Below are 19,057 nucleotides of genomic sequence, written 5' to 3'. Positions count from 1 at the left end.
CAGCAGGTAGGAGGGCTGGGGGTAACACAGGGGCTCAGGCTGGCACAGCCCCAGCACTCAGGGAGGGGATTGTGGGTCCAGCTGCAAGTGGATGAGCACCTTAAGACTGATCAGGCCACCAGCTGGGTGGGCCTGGAATGATGGTGCAGCCCTCAGAGTGAGCCCTGAGCAAGAACAAGCTGTAGATTTGTACAGGGGTTCCTCAGACCCACCATCCCAGCCCTGGGAAGGGTGAGACCTCAGCCCAGCCCGGCCCCTCTGCTCACAGGCTCATCCTGCTCTGCACTTCAGGGGTCAAGGGAGGGCACTCTTGGAGGGATGGTGAGCCGTGACATTTGCCGGGTTTCACATTCCTGCTTCCCTCATGTGTAAAGGGACAAAGTCTGCAGATGGGGCTGTGGGATGGATGGGGCTCTGCCCAGCAGCTGTGCTGGCCCACTGCCCTGCCTTGCTGCAGTTCACGGAGGGGAAGGTGTTGGCACCGAGGTGGGTCCTGCGTGGGCAGGTGGAGAGGGAGCCCCCCGAGGCAGCTCTGCTGGCAGACCCCCCCCGTGCATTTCAGTGGGGTGGATGGGGCTGCTCTGGGGCAGGAGTGGGCAGCACTGATTGCCAAAGCCTTCCCTGCCCACCTGCTGACTGCCTACTGCTCCCCATTGTGAGGCAGTGCTGCTGCTTCAGGACTCCCAAAACTCAGCTGGTGCCTATTCTCAGGGCCATTCCTGCCCCCCTGGTCGGCAGGTGGGATGGTTCCATGGGCGAGGGGAGCTGGAGGAGGGGCCTCAGGGTGGGTGGGATGCCCCTGAGAGTGGGAATGCAGCTGAGCTGTCCCTTGTGTCCTTGCAGTGGACTGGCATTCCGGAGAGCCAGGTGGGCATGGCAGCAGAGATGGCCCTGAGCCACCGAGGGCCCCACAAGGTGCTGGATGAGGCTGAACTCGAGGAGGTGGCTCACAGGAAACCTCCCCCCAGGCCCTCTCTGCGTGGCTATCTCCGCAAGACCAGGTAAGACCATGTGGCCAGTGGGATGTGCCTGGACCTTGCCCCACACAGTGTGGGCCCCACCTTGCCCTATTCTGCCCCCAGCCCTGCCTAGACAGGGAGCTGCAGACCTGGGGGTTCATTTCCCTATGCCCAGACACCCATGTGCCCACTCTGTCCTCCTGCCTGGAGGGACACCATCGTGCACTGGATGGAGCTGATGGTCCCACATTGCTTCCCATGGGGCCTCATCCACCCTCACTGATGTCCCCAAGCCCCCTGCAGTTGTGCTCAAGTTCAGCTCCTGCTGCCTCCCCACCAGGTGCTCGGGCTCTGCTGCCAAGTCCCTGCTGTTCCGCTTCCTGCCCTTCCTGCGCTGGCTGCCCCGCTACCCCATCAAGGACTGGCTCCTGGGGGACATTGTCTCGGGCTTCAGTGTGGGCATTATGCACCTGCCCCAGGGTGAGTGGTGCCATGCCCAGGCTGCCAGGGGCCCCCCACAGCTGGGGTGCTCAGGGGTTGGCCGTTGGTGACATGTCTCCCTTCTCCACCTTTAGGGCTTGCCTATGCGCTGCTGGCCGGGCTGCCGCCGGTCACGGGGCTCTACTCCTCCTTCTACCCCGTCTTCCTCTACTTCTTCTTTGGAACGTCAAGGCACAACTCCGTGGGTGAGCTGAGGGACCATGTGCTTGCACAGCAATGGTGGGCAGGGAGCAAGGATGTCCATGGCACTGCATTACCACATCAGCAGCTGGGGGAACCCTTCCTGCCTTTACGTTGCTCCACCAAGAAGGGGGGTGGCCAAGCCAGAGCCAAAGTACAGTGTGTGTGCTTTGAGCCTGGCCTAAGGAGAGAGGAGCTGACCCCTTAAGAGATCCTCTCAGAGAGATCCTGGTGCCCACCTTGGGCTCCCTGCCCATACTCTACCTGTTCTCAGGTCCCTTTGCTGTAATCTCTGTCATGATTGGGAGCTTGACAGAGTCCCTGATGCCCAGTGAGGACTTCATGGTATCTATCAATGGCAGCAATACAACGATCGATGAGGAATGGCGCGATGCTGCCAGGGTGGAGCTGGTGGCCACCATCACTGTCCTGACGGGTATCTTCCAGGTAAGTTGGTCCCAGCCTAGTCTAGCAGAGAGCAGGAGACCGTAACCTGTGGGTAATTTCTGCCATCTGTTCTTCCAGGTGGCCCTGGGCCTCCTGCAGTTTGGATTTGTGGTGACCTACCTCTCAGACCCGCTGGTGCGTGGCTACACCACCGCTGCCTCTGTGCACGTTCTTGTCTCCCAGCTCAAAAATGTTTTTGGAATCTCCCAAGGCGAGGCCTCAGGGCCACTCTCGCTGTTTGTGGTGAGTGGCAGCTTGCTGGCACACAAGGACCGCTGGTGCTCACCTGTGGGGCACATAGAGGCCTCCAAAAACCTGCTGGGGAGACATCTGCTTTCCTGAGCACATTCCCTCCTCCTGTGTTCTCTAGACCATCATCGATCTCTGCAAGAAGCTGCCAGGCACCAATGTGGGCACCCTGGTGACTGCCATCATTGCCATTGTGGCCATCTTGATTGTGAAGGAGCTCAACCACAAGTTTGCTGCCAAATTGCCCATGCCCATCCCCATCGAGCTTATCACGGTACCCAGAGCTGCCCCGGCCTCCTGTGGGGACACAGCCAGGAATTCCTGCTGTATCCCTGTCCCCTTCAGGGTGGGGAGTGGTGGGATTGGGTTCCTTGGCAGCTCCAGGGCATGTGTTCCTCCACCACAGTCCCTGTGCAGGAAGACCCTGCCTCACTCCAGTCATTCTCCCCCAGATCATCGTTTCCACTGGCATCTCCTATGGGGTCAACCTGAAAGAAAAGTTTGGCATCTCCGTGGTGGGCAACATCCCCAGTGGGTGAGCGGGGCCTGAGGGTGCAGGGGGCTGTGCCAGGGCACCATGCTGCCCACAGCACCCCTGTTTGAGCCCCATCTCTCTCTTGAATGTAGGTTGAAGCCACCTGTGGTCCCTAACATGAGCTACTTTGGGCAGGTGGCAGGAAATGCCTTTGCCATTGCTGTGGTAGGCTATGCCATCTGCATCTCCCTGGGCAAAATCTTTGCCCTGAAACATGGCTACAAAGTGGACAGCAACCAGGTGATGCTCTGAGGCACAGGGCCCCCACCCTGGGTGAAAGCTAATCTTGCCCTTCGTGCAGGTAGATGAAAGCATGGTGCTGCCCTGCCACTGCTCTGTCCTTGCAGGAGCTGATTGCACTGGGTCTCTGCAACTTCTTAGGAGGATTCTTCCAGTGTTTTGCCATCAGCTGCTCCATGTCGAGGAGCCTGGTACAGGAGAGCACAGGGGGCAACAGCCAGGTGGGTCTGGGCAGTGCTGCCCCCTCTCTGGGGCTGAAGCAGGGGCAGGCAGCACAGCTAGCAGTGGGGGCTCACCCCTTGCCTCCCGCTCTCCTTCTGCACAGGTAGCTGGTGTCATCGCATCCCTGGTCATCCTGGTGACCATTCTGAAGATTGGAGAGCTCTTCAGGGACCTACCCAAGGTACATCTAGTCCCACAGCCCCAGTGTCACATCCCTCACCTGTGCCTGTCCCATGCAATGGTGATATGGTAGGGGAACGGGAAAGAGATTTGCCCTCAGCTTCCTCACAGCTGCAGAAATTTCTCTCCTAGGCCATCTTAGCTGCCATCATCATTGCCAACCTCAAGGGCATGTTCAAGCAGTTCAAGGACTTATGCACTCTCTGGAAGTCCAACAAGGTGGACCTGGTAAGGTGCTGGCCAGCCCGAGGGCTGTTCTCTTGTTCCTGGAGAGGATTTCTCCACCCTCCCTGAGGCTTGTGGGTGCCAGTGGAGAGGCTGTGCTGCAGCTGACTGTGTCCCCTCTCCAGCTGGTCTGGGTTGTGACATTCATAGCCACCCTCCTGCTGAACCTGGACATCGGCCTGGCGGCCTCAGTGGCATTTGGGCTGCTCACGGTCATCTTCCGTACCCAGCTGTGAGTACCCCGGGGCTGGGGCCTGTGCCACGTCCCAAGGGCAGGAGGAGCCTGTGCTGACCTCAGCCCCTTGCTCTCCTCCCTGCAGCCCCCACTACTCCATCCTGGGGCGCATCTCCGACACCGACGTCTACAGGGATGTGGTGGAATACGAGATGGTAACAGCACAAGCGGTGGGGGAAGAGCTGCCTGCGCTGGGGGGCAGCTCAAAGCTCACTGGAAAAAGGGGCTGGGGGCATTTTGGTGGGGGGAAGGGGAGGGGAACAGGTGGCTCCATCCTTGGGGTAGCACCCTCCCCATCTGCCCCCAGGCTCAGGAGGTCCCTGGCGTGAAGATCTTCCGCTCTTCCTCCACCATCTATTTTGCCAATGTGGAGCTGTACGCCGAGGCCCTGAAGAAAAAGGTAGGAGAGTCACCAGCTCAGAGTGCTTCCTCTGTCTCCTGCCTGCCTGCCAGCAGCAGGGTGGCATTGGGGCAGCTGGGGACACAGGGCCACACTGCTTTGCAGAGCGGCATTGATGTGGACCGCCTGATTGAGAAGAAGAAGAAGGCCCTCAAGAAGCTGAAGAAACAGCAGAAGAAACTGGAGAAGGAAAAGGCAAAGAGGAAAAAGGTGCCTCCACTCCTCCAGTGACATCCTGCACCTCTTCCTTCCCCAGCTCTGACACTTCTGTCAGTGCACTGGTGTGGCCTGGTGGCCCACATGATTCCCAGTTCAGTTTAGGGCCAATGAGTGAGAAAGGCACTGGGACTGAACTGAGTCACACCCCCCAAGGTTGGTAGGAAAGCTGGGCTGTTAATGATTATGTGTTGGAGCTGCCAAGTCATTAACCTTTTGCTAGTTAATCAGAATTAAGAGCAAGGACAAAGGCTGGCCTGGTGCCAGATAATGAGCCTGGCTCTACAGAGTGGTGCTGGGGAGAGGGGTGGATTTTGATACATCTGAAAGGAGCCCAAAAGTCGGTGAAGATGTGAAAGGGGCAGCCACTCCTGGAGCCACCCACTGCTTGTGCCCTCAGGCAGCCAAAGAGCCTCACCAAGGTGAGCCCGGGGGAGCACTGCCATGACCAGGGTGCTGCTGACACCGGGTCTCCTTCCCTTCCCCAGCATGCAGAGGACGGTCCAGGTGTGTCAGTGATTGAGTTGAGTTCAGAAGAGAGCGGTGCACCCTCAGAGCCCACCCTGCAGAGCCTAGGGCTGCCCAAGCCCAACTTCCACGCTGTCATCTTGGATTTCAGCCCCATCAACTTCGTGGACACTGTCGCCATCAAGATCCTGAAGAATGTAAGGGGCTGGGGAGCAGGCAGGACAGCAGCCTCACTGATGGTGTCTCTGGGGCCCTGTGGGGTGCCCCAATGGCTGCTGCCCATTCCTCTTCCTGGGTAAAATGTTTGTTCCCATTTGCAGATCTTCAGGGATTTCCATGAGATAGAAGTGGATGTCTTCGTTGCCAGCTGCTCGGGTGAGGGGGATCTGCAGAGTCGTGAGCCCTGGCTGGGCATGGCCACCCCTTTGGCACACAGCTGATAGCCTGGGGGGTCCCCCCATGGTGCTCCCACCCCCAGGGTTTCCTCAGAGGATGGGTCCTGCAGGTTGTCCCATGGTGGTGACCCTGGTGTCCCCCAAAACACAGGAGGTGGGAGGAGGCTGCTCTGGGTGGGTGACGGGGGCTCAGCTGGGTGCTTATTCCTCCACACAGTATCTGTCCTGGCCCAGCTGGAGCGGGGCAACTTCTTCAGTTCAGCCATCACCAAGCACTCCTTCTTCCCCTCTGTGCATGATGCCGTGGCGCACATCAGCAGGGAGCGGCCCCAGGCCTCGGTGAGTACCCAGCCTTGCTGTCCCAGCATGGCGATGGAGAGGGCAGCCACACCAACCCCTCCCTCTCTGCCCCCTCAGGTGGACCACAGCACCAGAATGTAGCCCCTCAAGAGGAAGACATCTCCCCCAGGAGACGGGCGGGCAAGGAAGGCTTTGCCACCCTGATGGCACCAAGTCACCCACCCTAGGGCCCAGATGCCCTGATCCCCACCAGCTCCTCTGGACTCTCAGTGCTGGGGCTCTGCCCTGTCCGTGACCCCTGCTGTGATGGGGATGGAGCTGCAGGATGGAGCTGCTGCTGGCTGTCACACGGAGGAGCTGGCTGTCACACTGAGGGGCCGCCTGCTGCCCCCACACTGCCCAGCCCGGCCTGCCCCACCAGGCCAGGATGTGGTTTGGGGGTGATGGAGGGGCCAAAGGGTTCCTGCTCCCAGCAGCAGGCTGGCATCATGAATAAAGCTCCGTGGTGTTCTCCAGGGTTGGTTTCAATGCCCTTTCCTCAATAATGGTACTTTTGGGCTAGACCACCCCGCTGCACCCCAGCACTGCTGGGAATGGCCTCCCTGTCCCAGCACACTCCCTCTGGCTCTTTTCTGCCACTTCTCACCATCACCTGCTCTGGATAGCAGTATGGGCAGGGATCCCCACCCTCAGAAGGGTCACAGCACCCTCCCTGCCTGACTGGGGAGCCACCAGCACCTGCTGGCTGCAATCATACCTACACCAAAGGGGAAAGGGCTTGCAGCCAAGAGAAGGCTGATATGGGGTTTTGGGGGCAGGGGTAAGGCTAGTTCCACAATTTCAATATCTAGCATTCATTCAATATTTTTTCTGTTTCTGTGTCTTTAATTATAGAGTTGCTGCCTGTATGGTGATTAATAGGAATAGTTCTTTATGATCTTTCCCTTGCTGACATCAGTAACTTTCATCTTTTCCTGGTTGTACCCGTGGCTAGGCATTAAGGAAGAATAGAAGGGAATAAGTTTTAGGGGTATGTTGCAAGTAACCAGATTGGTAGTTCTGGTTCCATTTCTCATTATCTAAGAAGAACTCAGATTATTTTTGGACTTTTTATAGACCTCTGGCTAGGTTAGCATTAGTCTTTGATTGACCCAGTAACTTTAGGCTTCTAAGCTTGACTAGTGAATGTAAAGGAGGAAGTCACAGAGCTTGGGTGGTTCCTGTGTCAGCAGCTTCTCAGAAGTAGGGAGATTTATGTTCTCTCAAGTTTATTACTTCAGCTACCAGATAATGCTCACCCTAAAGAGGGTGAGAAGGTTGGTTCCCTAAATGGTGAAATAAGTGTTTCTGCTATTTGTGACTATCTTGTATAACTGGGGTTTATTACAAGAAAGTTTGACTAAATGGCATGCATCTGGTCTTGGAGGAAACAGAATATTCTTTGTAGGCTTTCATCAAACTGAGATGGCCTTCAAGGACATAGCACTTAAAATACAGTCATTCCTGCTAGTTTCAGTTCCATTTTTAGGCTCAACAAACAAAATGTGAAACCTCCACCAATAGGGAGGGAAATTTAATTTGACTTCCTCCTTTTTAGGGAGAAGCTAATCATAAAAGTTTCACCAGGATCAGAGCAGGCTGTAAAACAAGAGTGCAATGCAAAAGACCAATCCTTTCCTATTAGTATTAATATTTGTAACTGGACTTGAATGAAATGTGTCAAATCTGTGCTCTTGGGTATCACATCAGTAACAGGTACTTCAGCTGCTGTACTTCTCTCCTAAAGCTAAAATATAATCCAAAAAATCGTGATTCCATGGTCACAATTCACCCTGTGATGCTGACTGGTGAAAAAGCAGCAGAAGGTGAAAATTACCTGCAAGTTACTTTAATAGTCTGTCTAAACCATTGGCCGCTGATTTCCTGAAGGTTTCAACAGGTCAGTTGCCCATATCTTTCAGGAGTTTTGCCAGGTCATGTTTTTCTTGGGATTCTCTAATCTTTCCCCACTAGTTCAGCCTCTGCTTTCAATCCTTTTCTGAAGTACCTTGATAGCCTGGAAATGTATTGTTTTTATTTATCACATCATTATTCTCTTCAAAAGGTTGTTTGCCTCAAGTGTCATTTATGCTGATTTTTTGCTAGCTTATTTTCAGATGCCGGCAGGTGTTTTGTAATAGCAAGTACACAATCCTATAGCTTGGCTTTCTTTTTATTTAGTCTGTCTAGAAAATGGAATGACTGAACATGTCAGACAGGATTTTCTCTCCAAATACATTTCACTTGAAGGGCATAGATTTGTATCACTAAGATCATGTACCTAAAATCTTGGCACTGAAGAAACTAGTGGTTTGCCAAGAAGGGGATCCGTAGAAATGTAGTAGAGCTGCTATGTGCATATTAATGAAATGCCAGACAGTGAAGCAGTGGACATTTCTGGGGTTCAATACCATGCTGCATTGGTGTCCATTTTCTCAGTGTACCAGTGACATTTCTGTCTATAAGTATGCTAAGATTTCTAGCATTTGATGTCGTTTCCTTACTGTCATTTTAATACCTTCCTTCAGATTAAAGGATGATATAATTTTTACATTTTGAAAATCTCTGTTGGGAAACACTATGCCACAGTAAGCATCAGTGTCCCCCTTTTGTTTTTTTTGCCTAGTTTATAATTTTCATAGACTCACTGAAATTTCTGTTAATATCAATAAGAATACTGTAATTTCTTATACCACTTACCAGGGTTGATGCTGATGCCTATTGCTTCATTATATATCTGACCTAATGGCCAATTTTTGGGATCTGCAGTTTGCTGTGATTTGGTAAAAGCTGGCATACCCTGCCAACTCACAGCTTGTGTGTTGGGATTTAAAGGGCTTTCATGGGTTCCTTTCTGCGACTGCCACACACCGGACTTTCACACTGACAACCACTTCACCTTCCATAGGTCGTTTCAGTATTTAATACTCTTTCTTGGAATGTAAGCAATAGACCCCCATTTCCAGGGATTCCCATTTCCGTGACGCCCATTCCCCGTTACCCCCATTCCCAGATTCCCATTCCCATATCCCCATTCCCGGTACCCCCATTCCCCGGTACCCCCATTCCCGTACCCTCATTCCCGGCACCCCCATTCCCGTACCCCCATTCCCGTACCCCCATTCCCGGTACCCCATTCCCGCACCCCATTCCCGTATCCCCATTTCCTGGTACTCCCATTCCCGTATCCCCCTTCCCGTTACCCCCATTCCCGTTACCCCCATTCCCGGTACCCCATTCCCGTATCCCCATTCCCGTATCCCCATTCCCGTACCCCCATTCCCGTATTCCCATTCCTGGTTCCCCATTCCCGGTACCCCTATTCCCGTACCCCCATTCCCGGATCCCTATTCCCGTATCCCCATTTCCCGGTACTCCCATTCCCGTATGCCTCTTCCCGTTACCCCCATTCCCGTATTCCCATTCCCGTACCCCCATTCCCGTTACCCCCATTCCTGGATCCCTATTCCCGTACTCCCATTCCCGTTACCCCCATTCCAGGATCCCTATTCCCATACCCTCATTTCCCGGTACTCCCATTCCCGTATGCCTCTTCCCGTTACCCCCATTCCCGTTACCCCCATTCCCGTACCCCATTCCCGTATTCCCATTCCCGTATCCCTATTCCCGTATCCCCATTTCCTGGTACTCCCATTCCCGTATGCCTCTTCCCGTTACCCCCATTCCCGTTACCCCCATTCCCGTACCCCATTCCCGTACCCCATTCCCGGTACCCCCATTCCCGTACCCCATTCCCGTACCCTATTCCCGGATCCCCATTCCCGGATCCCCGTCCGCGCCCCCCGCGCTGCGCCCTCCCGCCACGAGGGGGCGCGCCCGCCCTCCCGCCCGTTCTGCGCGCGCCCGGCCCCGCCCATGCGCATGCGCGCGGCGCTCGGGCCGTCGGTCTGCGGAAGAAGAAGATGGCGGCGCGCTCAGTGTGCCGGGCGGGCAGCGCGGCCGGGCGGGCGCTGCTGTGGGGCCCGCGCCCCTCCGTGAGTCACCGCATCCCGCCGGGGCAGCGCGGGGGGGAGCCCGGCCGGGCCGCGGCGGTCCCGCAGTGCGGAGAGGCTGCCGGGCCCGCCTGTGTCCCGGCCGGGAAGGTCATGGGGACGCGGCGGGCGGTGGGAGCCCCCGAGCCCCGGAGCAGGGCAGGGCGGGCGGGGAGCAGCGGCGGCTGTCACTGTCACCCAGTGCGGGGCTGCCACCGAGCCGCCCTCTGCCCCGGTACCCCTTGGGGTTTCCCACCTCTTCAAACCTCTGGGTTCCCGGCCCTGCCGAGGGAACAGTGTGTTAGTAGTGATGACAGCCTTTATTTTTACAGGCAGCTTTATTGACTTTGACGAGGAAGCGAGGTGCTGCCACCTATGCCCAGACACTCCAGAATATGCCTGAGACCCAGGTCACCACCCTGGAGAACGGCCTCCGGGTAGCCTCAGAGGAGTCCAATCACCCAACCTGCACGGTAAGCTTAACATAAATTAGGGGCTTATTTGAAACAATCAGCCTTGCCTAGCCTGCAGCTGGTCTTCCAAAAGGGAGAGACCCCACTGCTTCTGTTTGTGAGCAGATGGGATTAATACAGCAGCAGGAGGCCCAGACTGGTGTTGTATTGTCTTTAGACAAGTTTTTGTGCTGTACAAATGTGCTCAGCCTTTTGTATGAGCAGTAAGTGAGCAGTAAAAGTTATCTCTTTGGCAAAACCAGATGTGGTGAAGCTGAGAGAGAAAAAGTCAAAATATGTGCAGGGAACCGTTGCTTGCTTGTTCTTATTTTGGTTCTTGTAGTGTAATGTGTGTGGAGCAGACCCCTTGTCGCTGCTGCTGTGTTTGTGTCATTAGGGTGCTGGTTGTTTTCCTCTCTGATGTTGGTACTGGCTGGTTTTGCTGCCAGGTGGGTGTGTGGATCAAGGCTGGGAGCCGCTATGAAGACCCGAAGACCAACGGGGCTGCTTTCTTTGTGGAGCACATGGCCTTGAAGGTGAGGATGTGTGCCAGCTCTGCACACAGCTGCCCTGAATATTCTGTCCGTGCATTGACCTGTCGTTTTGGAGGCTGTGGCTGTTGAAAGAGGGTGTAAACCAGGTCATCTGAGTCCTAGAGTCTTTGCATACAGTATAAAAATAAGTCTAAAATGGCATCTAGCCTATGTGGTGCATATTGGTTGAATATGCAGCAACTTGCAAGCATGCATGAAATAAAAATAACTCTTATTTGCTGTTTTTCTCTTAAAGGAAAAAAGTTGCAATTAAACAGTGTAGTACACTTTGAGCACTGTGTTATGAAGCATTTTTCCTCAGGTTAGCACAGAGAGTTCAAAGCAGCATTTCCTGTTGCCATTTATTTTGCTTAGCTTTTCTTACTGGTACAGCAAAGTTCAGAGGCTACAATTATTGCTTCTTAAATTATTCAGGTGTCTGCTGAACAGGGCAGAAGACATCTAAGCCTAGGACTTGCTGGCTCAAGTTCAGCCTGTGCCTTCATAGACAGCTACAGCATTTGGCTAGCTCCTTAAGAGATGGGCCCTGTATTAGAAATAGTCTCCTGCATCTATTTGTCTTTTTCTGCTTGGATAGCTAGAAACCTGCTTGTTTTTGCTTTGGGCTTGTTGTTGGTTTACTTCCAGGGATGTGCTGTTCAAACACTGTTGTCTCAGCATAGGTTGTCTCCTTCCCTGCTGAGTTTGTGTTGGTTGGTGGTGATGACAGCCTTTATTTTTTCAGGCAGCTTTATTGTGTTTCAATAAACACAAGCTTTATTGACAGTTTGTCTTGGTCTTTCAAAATACACCTCAGCCATCCTTTATCTAGAGGAAATAAACCACGTATTAAATCTCTTGTGCACCTGCCCTTGGTTTTTATGATTCACAAGACAGTGTTTATTGTTGTTTTCATTGCTTTAATTCTGACCTAAAGGGAACTTTGTTCATTTCATAGCTGAGTTTGTCTGGTTTCCTTTAGGGCACAAAGAAGCGTCCTGGCTCAGACTTTGAGAAGGAAGTGGAGAGTCTGGGAGCTCACCTGAACGGGTACACCTCCCGTGAGCAAACTGCCTTCTACATAAAAGCCTTGTCCAAGGACATGCCCAAAGGTAGGATGGCCAGGGCAGAGTCTGACTGGGAGGTTAAGTAAGTGCATGTGCTTCTGTTTCTCATCCCCAAGCAGCTTTTCTATCAGCAGACCGGGAACTGAAGTTGAAGCTGAGCAGTGAATTGGAGGTTCTGGTTGGTAGCTGAAGAGAGCAGTGCAGTGATGTGGTGCTTCAAGGCTGTGTGTTGGTGTGTCCCTAAACCAAGGGTTCCAGTTATCTCAGGCTGCACTGCCTTGCCAGGAGGGAAGATGGGAGGGATTCACCAGTTTGTGGTTGTTTTGTGCAGCTTAGCAACTGAGGTCAGCAAGAGCTGCTGTGTGAGGAGTCCTCAGTGCAGCTCTTGCAGGTGCTCCTCGTGCTCTGTACTGCCACGTGCTGCCTTCTCTGGGCTGCTTTTGGGCAGGGCAGTGATTTGAGTAGGGGTCTTATGGTAGACATGGGCTGTGCTGTAGGCATCACAAACTCTCTGTGAGGATTCAGTGTGTATCTGGAGGAGAACCTGCTTCTGATACACTTCACCTTCTGCAGATGTAGCCTGCACTCTGCTGGTGAAGGTGCTTGGCAAGCTGGTTTGGAGCCTTCTTGCTAAATGAGTGTTGTTTGTTCCTCCCAGATGCTTTGGGAATGGGTAGCACCCAGCTCTGCAAGGTTGCATGCCCTCCCCCTCGTGGTTTTTGCTCACTCCTGTGTGTCTCCTTTCAGCAGCACTGGGTAGCAGTTGGGCAGTGGGATGCTAATGTAGGAATTGTGTTGCAGCTGTGGAGCTTCTGAGTGACCTTGTGCAGAACTGTGCACTGGAGGAGTCTCAGATGGAGAAGGAGCGTGTTGTCATCCTTCAGGAGTTGAAGGAAATGGACAGCAACCTGACAGATGTCACCTTTGATTACCTTCATGCCACTGCTTACCAGGGGACCTCGCTGGCCCACACCGTTGAAGGGACCACAGACAACATCAAGTGAGCAGCAGCTGGGTGTGGTGCACAGCCTTGGGGTGCAGTGTGTGGGTGCACGACTGCTGATCCTGGGTGGGATGACTGCACAGTGTGTACAGGGAGGTGATCTGAGCCCATGGGCTGCTCCTTGTGCCCTGACTCTGTTTCCCCCGTTGGCACTGGTGAAAGTGTAATGCTGCAGGCATTCCTTAGAACCACCCCGTGCAAGCCCTTCCTGAGGCTGGAGGGGACAGGTTGAACCTCCTCCCATACTTCTCAGTTTGTTAGAAAAATTAGAGAGCTAGGGATGCCACTAACACAGTGGCCTTGTGTTAGCTCAGTGACCGGGTTCAGTACTCTCCAGTCTGTATTGAAGTCTGTCTTTGACTCTCCATCTTGGCTGCTGGTTCCTGTTCTTTGTGTTCTAGAATTAGAGCACAGGGCAAACACAGTACACAGTGCAGTCTTGCTTCTAAAAAGCATTGTTACCCTGCAGCAAAGACAATCATTGTTGTCTCTGCAGTGTGAACTTGCTTCCTCTAAGCATCTCATTCCTGCAGAGTTGGAGATGCTGATGTTCTGGGTCTCTGTGTTCTTTCCAGGAGGATGACTCGAGGACATCTGGTTTCATATGTTGATACTCACTTCAAGGCACCTCGTATGGTCCTGGCAGCTGCTGGAGGTAAGTTCTAGATCCTTGTAATCCTGGGAAGCCTTGGTATTTTCATGTGATCAGACTTGTCTCGCATCACTAAGGTAAAATCAGATAATTTTGTTAAATTAGTCTGTTTTAAGACTGGAGATCTCTCTTTTTATCATTGCCAGGTATTTCCCACAAAGAACTGGTAGAGGCAGCTAAGCAGCACTTCACTGGGCCACCTTTTACATCCAAGGGGGATTCTGTGCCTACCCTCAGGCGCTGTCGCTTCACAGGGAGTGAGGTAAATTTGTTTTGGTCTCCATCAAAACGAGCAGCTGTTGCCCAGCTGTGGAATGAATGGGAAAGCAACTAGAGCTGCTTCTCAGTGGAAAAGTCTGTTCATGTGTGTCAGAGAAGCTGATGATGCACCATCTTGGTAGTGCTCCCACGTTCTCTTCTTGGGGATTATTGCCACGTGTTGGGTTTTAGATGGGACCCAAACCCGTTAGGAGTGTGAGGCTATTGCTCATATGATCTGCTACAAAATTCACATCAGAGCAGCTGGTTTGTGTTCAGTTCTGCCTGGGATTCTTTTATTTCACTGGAATAACATCAAGTGCCCCAGTTAGTCAGCCTGACATTGCAGCAGGCTGCAGACAGAGTGCAGTGTTGATGCAATTCTCCCCCACTCTTTGATGATTTTGCAGATCCGTGCCAGAGATGATGGTCTGCCTCTTGCCCATATTGCTCTTGCTGTGGAGGGGCCAGGATGGGCTGATCCTGACAACGTGGTGCTCAACGTGGCCAATGCTATCATAGGGCGCTACGACCGCACGTTCGGAGGTGGCAAGGTAAGAGTTGTGAGTGCAGCAGGGAGAGCCTGGAGCCTTTTCATGTGAAGTGTTATGGAGAATGTGCTTTTTTATTATGGTGGATGTGCTTTAGGAGAGGCTGTCGTGGTTAGCTTCCAGCTGTGAAGGGAGTAGGAGGCTGGAAAGTAAATAGAAGTGTAATCGAGGCTAATCCAGGACAGTTCTTGAGAGGTGATGCTGGCAAATGAACTGAACCTTTTGTGGGAGAGGTGTAGCTGGTGGATTCACAGCAGCTTGTTCCCACCCTCACAACTAACCACTCAGTGGGGGTGGGGATGGAAGCAGGACAGAATACTCTACAGTCTCATGATGCAAGCTTGTCTTGCCACTGCAGAGCAAATGGAACTTGTTTAAAACCTCAGTATTGAATCCATTATTGTCTGAAATCTGTCTGGCCTGTATGTCTGTGCTAACCCCTGCTGCTGGGAGACCTTGTCCTTCTCATTTTTTTTCCACTCCTGTGGTGGTGTGCATACCAGCTTTTCATCTGCAGCTGGGAAAGGAAGTGGTTCTGCTGGAGGGACTCCTAGGCCATTGTCTGTGGCTTTTCCAGCAGTGATTCTCATCTGTTGACCACATGAAGGCTCTAAATTAAGCTCTCCTTCAGCAAAGTGTTCCGCTCTGTCTTGTCTATGGTCTTTGTGAAAACAGCTCAGTGGGAAAGAATTTGAGCTGTGAGGAAACTGAAAATGAAATGGCTGACAGCATCTCCTTGTTTACAGAATCAGTCTAGCAAGCTGGCCACGCTTGCTGTGGAGCATAATCTCTGTCACAGTTTTGAGCCATTCAACACCTGCTACTCTGACACCGGCCTCTTCGGTTTCCATTTTGTTTCTGATCCCCTCTCTGTAGATGATATGATGTTCTGTGCTCAGGGAGAGTGGTAAGTACAACTTTGGCACAAGTTGCTGTTCAAGATCTGAGCCTCTTGTAGGAGACTGAGCTGCTGAGGGAGCATATTAAGTTTACAGAGAGCTGTGTCTCTTCATGAACTTCTTGGTAACTTCTTGGTTAAGTGATCCTGTAAGTGGTTTTTGTAAATCTCTAGGAATGTGGCTTTTGAGGAGCTGTTTTAGTCCCTTAGGGCTCCTCTGGTCTTTTGTTCATGCTTTCAAGTATTAGCACTGAGGCTTTGGGGCTTTTTGTATACAAGTGAGATCATTCCTTAGACAAGGCTTTCCTAGGTGCCCAAGAGATTTATCTCCATTGTCTTGTTAAGCCTGAGCAAAACAGGCAGAGTTCCTGCTGCTCAGGCTCTTGTCTTGTGGCTGATGAATGACCTGCTGCTGGAATCATGCCAGTGTTTGGGAGATTTCTGGCTGTCCATCTTATTGTGTCCATGAACCAGTTCAAGGCTACATCTGAGCTGCAAGCCCCTCTCTGAGGAGCAGGTGGAGTGAGCCCTTGCCCCAGAGACGTGGCCCATTGGCAGGAGAAGAAGGGATGTAGCAGCTGGAGTCCAGACAGACTGTGGAGCTGTCTTGTTCTTCCAGCATCAATTTCCATAGCAGCTTGCCATGCATGGGAATGGCTGACACGCCTTCCCTCTCCTGTGATAGGGCCGTGCACAGCACGTGCTGCTGTGCCTGCTGGGCAAGCCAGAGCCAGCACCAGGGCTGCTGAACCTCTGAGTGCAGCTCAGCGTGTATCCTGCTGGCTGAATCCCCTGCCTGTGTGCTGGAGCTCTGCCTCCTGCTGCTCTCTGGAGATCCAGGATGAATGTCAGCCTGCAAGAGAAGCGGTGTTGATAGCAGCTTATTTTTGAGGAGACTGGGAAAGGGAGGAATTAATGTTCTGTCTGAGCAGACAAACATCTTAAGAGCTTCCATGTCTTCTCCAGGATGCGTTTGTGCACCAGTACCACAGAGTCAGAAGTGGCAAGAGCCAAGAACTATGTCCGAAATGCCATGGTGGCTCAGCTGGATGGTATGTTCTGGTTGATGGATTGACCACTGTGCAGCTTTCAGAGGGTTTCTGCTTGAGGTTCTCCTGGGGAGCAGGACCTGTGCTAAAGATTGCAGTTCTGCTGGCAGGCGCTGGGCAAAACTTGCTTTTCCTGCTCCACACTCCTCCTGCCACATTGTCAAAGCCACTGACCCTGGCCTTCTGTGCTCCCAGGAGTGACACACTGCTGGTGACCTAAGAACTGAGACCCTCAAACTGGCCTGCCTTGGCTCTAACACTTGGGAGATGAGTAAAGAAATCTGTGTATTGTGTAGCTCCTGCTGGAGCTGCATAGAGTGGGAATTGGGACTGTGCTTTGTTAGCAGAGGGTTTAATGCTTAGACTTTCTACTCTCTGCTTTGGCTGATGATCAGGCTGTGCAATTTTGGAAGGCTTTTTGGTGCACTGACCATGCAATATCTTCAACATCCAGGTACCACACGAGTGTGTGAGAATATTGCAAGCCACCTCTTGCACTATGGACGCCGTATCCCTCTGGAGGAGTGGGATGCCAGGATTTCTGTAGGTATCCATTTGTTTTGGCTGGTATACCTGAGCATGGTGGGTGTCAGCATTGTCTGGCCTTAGTGTGCTGCAGTAACATTGCAGTAACATGTGGTTTACTTATCCCTTAATCAGACTGCCTGGAGTCAGTCCAGTGGTTATCCTGCTGACACTGATGTAACTGTCAGAATCTCTGGCTTAGACACAGTGTATGCTGTGTCCCTGTGACTGGAGTCAGTCCATCCCAAAAAGAGGGCATTCAATTGTGTTAAGCAGCACAACCTGAAATTCCTGTAACAGTTTTCCTACTGGTGTCCCACGCCTAATTTGTGGAATTTCAGCAACCACTCTATTCCTTTGAAGGCTTCTGTTTTTGGCCTTGTCTTCTGTACCCCCAGGAGAATGCACTGTGTAGGGACGTTAGCCATCCTTGCAGGCAGAGCTGGGCAGTTGGTGCAGATGGTTCCAAGGGTCTGATTGTAACTTTTAATGATCTTGATATGTAATGGCAGCAGTTAGTTGCAACTTTGAGAAGTGTAGATCTGCTGGAAGAGTCATTAATTGCTTGTTGAATCTTTTTTAGGCTGTTGATGCAAAAATGGTGAGAGATGTGTGCAGTAAATACATCTATGACAAATGCCCGGCAATTGCAGCAGTTGGTGAGTAGTAGGTGACAATCAGTACACACTTAAAAAACAAGGCAGGGCCAAGGGCTGAGTGCAGGTGTTACAGGCAGTCCTCATGTGTCTGTCCTGACTCGTTAAGCCACTCTGGTTCTTCACTGATACCCTCCTGCCTGTGCACATGAGGTGTGCCAAGGCACATTTGCCACGAGATCAGACTTGCAGGTGATGGAGAAGCAGTGGCAGTGAGCTCTGGCTGTGCTCCCACCTCTGCCTGCTGTGGAGCTGTGCCTAAGACAGGGAGTCCTGTAGCTGGGTGCGGGCCCAGCACGTCTGCCAGGTGTCCTTACCCTGGGGTCAGGGTGGTTTATGTAAGGGAAGTGAAGGGACCTGATTCTCCTGTGCTGCTCTGGCATGTCTGTCTGGCCAAGGACAAATTCCTTTCGGAAAACCTGCCTAAGCAGCTCAGCTCTGCTGCCTCCTTCCTGTGTGTTGAGAATTCCCCTCCTCCTTGCAGCTGTTTCCTCTGGCCTTCAAAAGTGGAGCAGGCTGGAAAAGGGATACAGTGTTTGAGCAGGAAGTTGAAATGTTGAAATGACTTGGTGGTTCCCTGTATTTGATACTGAGCATTGTGGGGCAGTGTGAGAAAACACCTTATTCTGTCAGGAGCTGGTATCTGTTAGTTTTCCTGATGCAAGCTTGAGCTGTAGTTGCTTGGTTTTGTGCAGAGCTGCTATGGATTGCAAGCACAGGCTGCTCTGCCACCATCTGCTGTAAAAACCATAAGAAATTGTAGAAGGATTTTTTAACTGTGTCTCAAAGTAACTTTGCTCTGTTCACTCAGGTCCCATTGAGCAGCTCTTGGATTACAACCGCCTCCGCAGTGCCATGTACTGGGTCCGTCTCTAGGAGGTGTTGCCTGCAGATTGGAAATCATGAACGTGTGGACTGTGCCAGGTTGCCTCTGGCTCTGAATGTCCTGGGCACCACGGGCAAGCTGAGTCCATTCACAGCAGCTGTCTTCTCTGTGTTAAATGTATAAAAATAAATACATCCTAAGTGGAGTTAGTTCTGCTGGTAGTCAACTGTTCTTCCTGGGTGGTGCGTGTAGACAGTGTTCATCTTGCCAAACTGGGGACATGGGATGTGAGGAGCTGGAGCTGTTGATAGGCAAACATCTGTCCAGAGGGGCTAGGTTATAATAACCCATGTGTTTCTATATGGAGATTTGTTACCTCTCATCTTCCTGGTTATCTGTAAACCAGCTCAGTAATGAGCAGAGATTATTGTCTTGTGGTGGTGTTGGACTACACATTCCTCTTTTACTCTCCATGCAGTCAGGCTCAGCTAGGCAATAACTGAGAACCTTCTCAGGCCTGAACCCATAAGATAATCTCTAGGTCTGAGTAGTTGGAAGAGCTACCCAGCTCTGCCTTTTTGGTGTTAAACTGGTTGTTGCTCCGTTGTCTTGCCACTGGGAAGCTGGAACATGGAACAGAAAGCTGAGTAAGGGGGATGGAGAAAAGTTTCCCACCAGGTGGCACTAGCCTGTCACAGCTCCCCTTGGAACCTGTGAGGTATTCCTATTTGATTTTTCTCTTTGGGATATGTCTCTGAGGTTCTCATTTAATTTCCAGGTTCTGCCCTGACAAGGGAGATTTAA

General features: G+C 52.2%; 2 protein-coding genes across 2 annotated transcripts; both read left to right on the top strand.

Annotated features, from left to right (window-relative positions):
* The first annotated feature begins 870 nt into the window (after window positions 1-870).
* SLC26A6 (solute carrier family 26 member 6) lies at window positions 871-5,957 on the top strand. Its single transcript, XM_058031695.1, has 19 exons — window positions 871-1,001; window positions 1,300-1,439; window positions 1,535-1,645; window positions 1,915-2,087; window positions 2,166-2,330; window positions 2,458-2,610; window positions 2,789-2,871; window positions 2,964-3,111; window positions 3,219-3,332; window positions 3,437-3,514; window positions 3,646-3,741; window positions 3,864-3,970; window positions 4,059-4,128; window positions 4,281-4,373; window positions 4,479-4,583; window positions 5,087-5,254; window positions 5,378-5,432; window positions 5,670-5,791; window positions 5,870-5,957. The coding sequence occupies exons 1-19, from the start codon at window positions 874-876 to the stop codon at window positions 5,891-5,893; spliced, it is 2,133 nt and encodes a 710-aa protein (XP_057887678.1). The 5' UTR covers window positions 871-873; the 3' UTR covers window positions 5,894-5,957.
* Window positions 5,958-9,684: 3,727 nt separating this feature from the next.
* LOC131088235 (cytochrome b-c1 complex subunit 1, mitochondrial) lies at window positions 9,685-18,458 on the top strand. Its single transcript, XM_058032102.1, has 13 exons — window positions 9,685-9,786; window positions 10,116-10,256; window positions 10,685-10,771; window positions 11,751-11,880; window positions 12,637-12,835; window positions 13,414-13,493; window positions 13,637-13,752; window positions 14,159-14,302; window positions 15,046-15,206; window positions 16,164-16,249; window positions 16,701-16,789; window positions 17,355-17,430; window positions 18,239-18,458. Exons 1-13 carry the CDS (start codon window positions 9,715-9,717, stop codon window positions 18,301-18,303), a joined length of 1,446 nt encoding a protein of 481 aa, XP_057888085.1. The 5' UTR covers window positions 9,685-9,714; the 3' UTR covers window positions 18,304-18,458.
* The last annotated feature ends 599 nt before the right edge of the window (window positions 18,459-19,057 follow it).

This window comes from Melospiza georgiana, chromosome 11 (assembly GCF_028018845.1).
Source record: "Melospiza georgiana isolate bMelGeo1 chromosome 11, bMelGeo1.pri, whole genome shotgun sequence".
NCBI lineage: Eukaryota > Metazoa > Chordata > Aves > Passeriformes > Passerellidae > Melospiza > Melospiza georgiana.
Note: the sequence above shows the minus strand (reverse complement) of the source record. Positions and strands in the feature narration are given on the sequence as shown.

Coding starts and splice junctions, on each gene's coding strand:
- LOC131088235 (XM_058032102.1), top strand. CDS start 9,715: ATGGCGGCGCGCTCAGTGTGCCGGGCGGGCAGCGCGGCCGGGCGGGCG. Junction 16,790..17,354: donor AGTGGGATGCCAGGATTTCT/GTAGGTATCCAT, acceptor AATCTTTTTTAG/GCTGTTGATGCAAAAATGGT. Junction 17,431..18,238: donor CCCGGCAATTGCAGCAGTTG/GTGAGTAGTAGG, acceptor CTGTTCACTCAG/GTCCCATTGAGCAGCTCTTG.
- SLC26A6 (XM_058031695.1), top strand. CDS start 874: ATGGCAGCAGAGATGGCCCTGAGCCACCGAGGGCCCCACAAGGTGCTG. Junction 2,611..2,788: donor TCCCCATCGAGCTTATCACG/GTACCCAGAGCT, acceptor ATTCTCCCCCAG/ATCATCGTTTCCACTGGCAT. Junction 4,374..4,478: donor CCGAGGCCCTGAAGAAAAAG/GTAGGAGAGTCA, acceptor ACTGCTTTGCAG/AGCGGCATTGATGTGGACCG.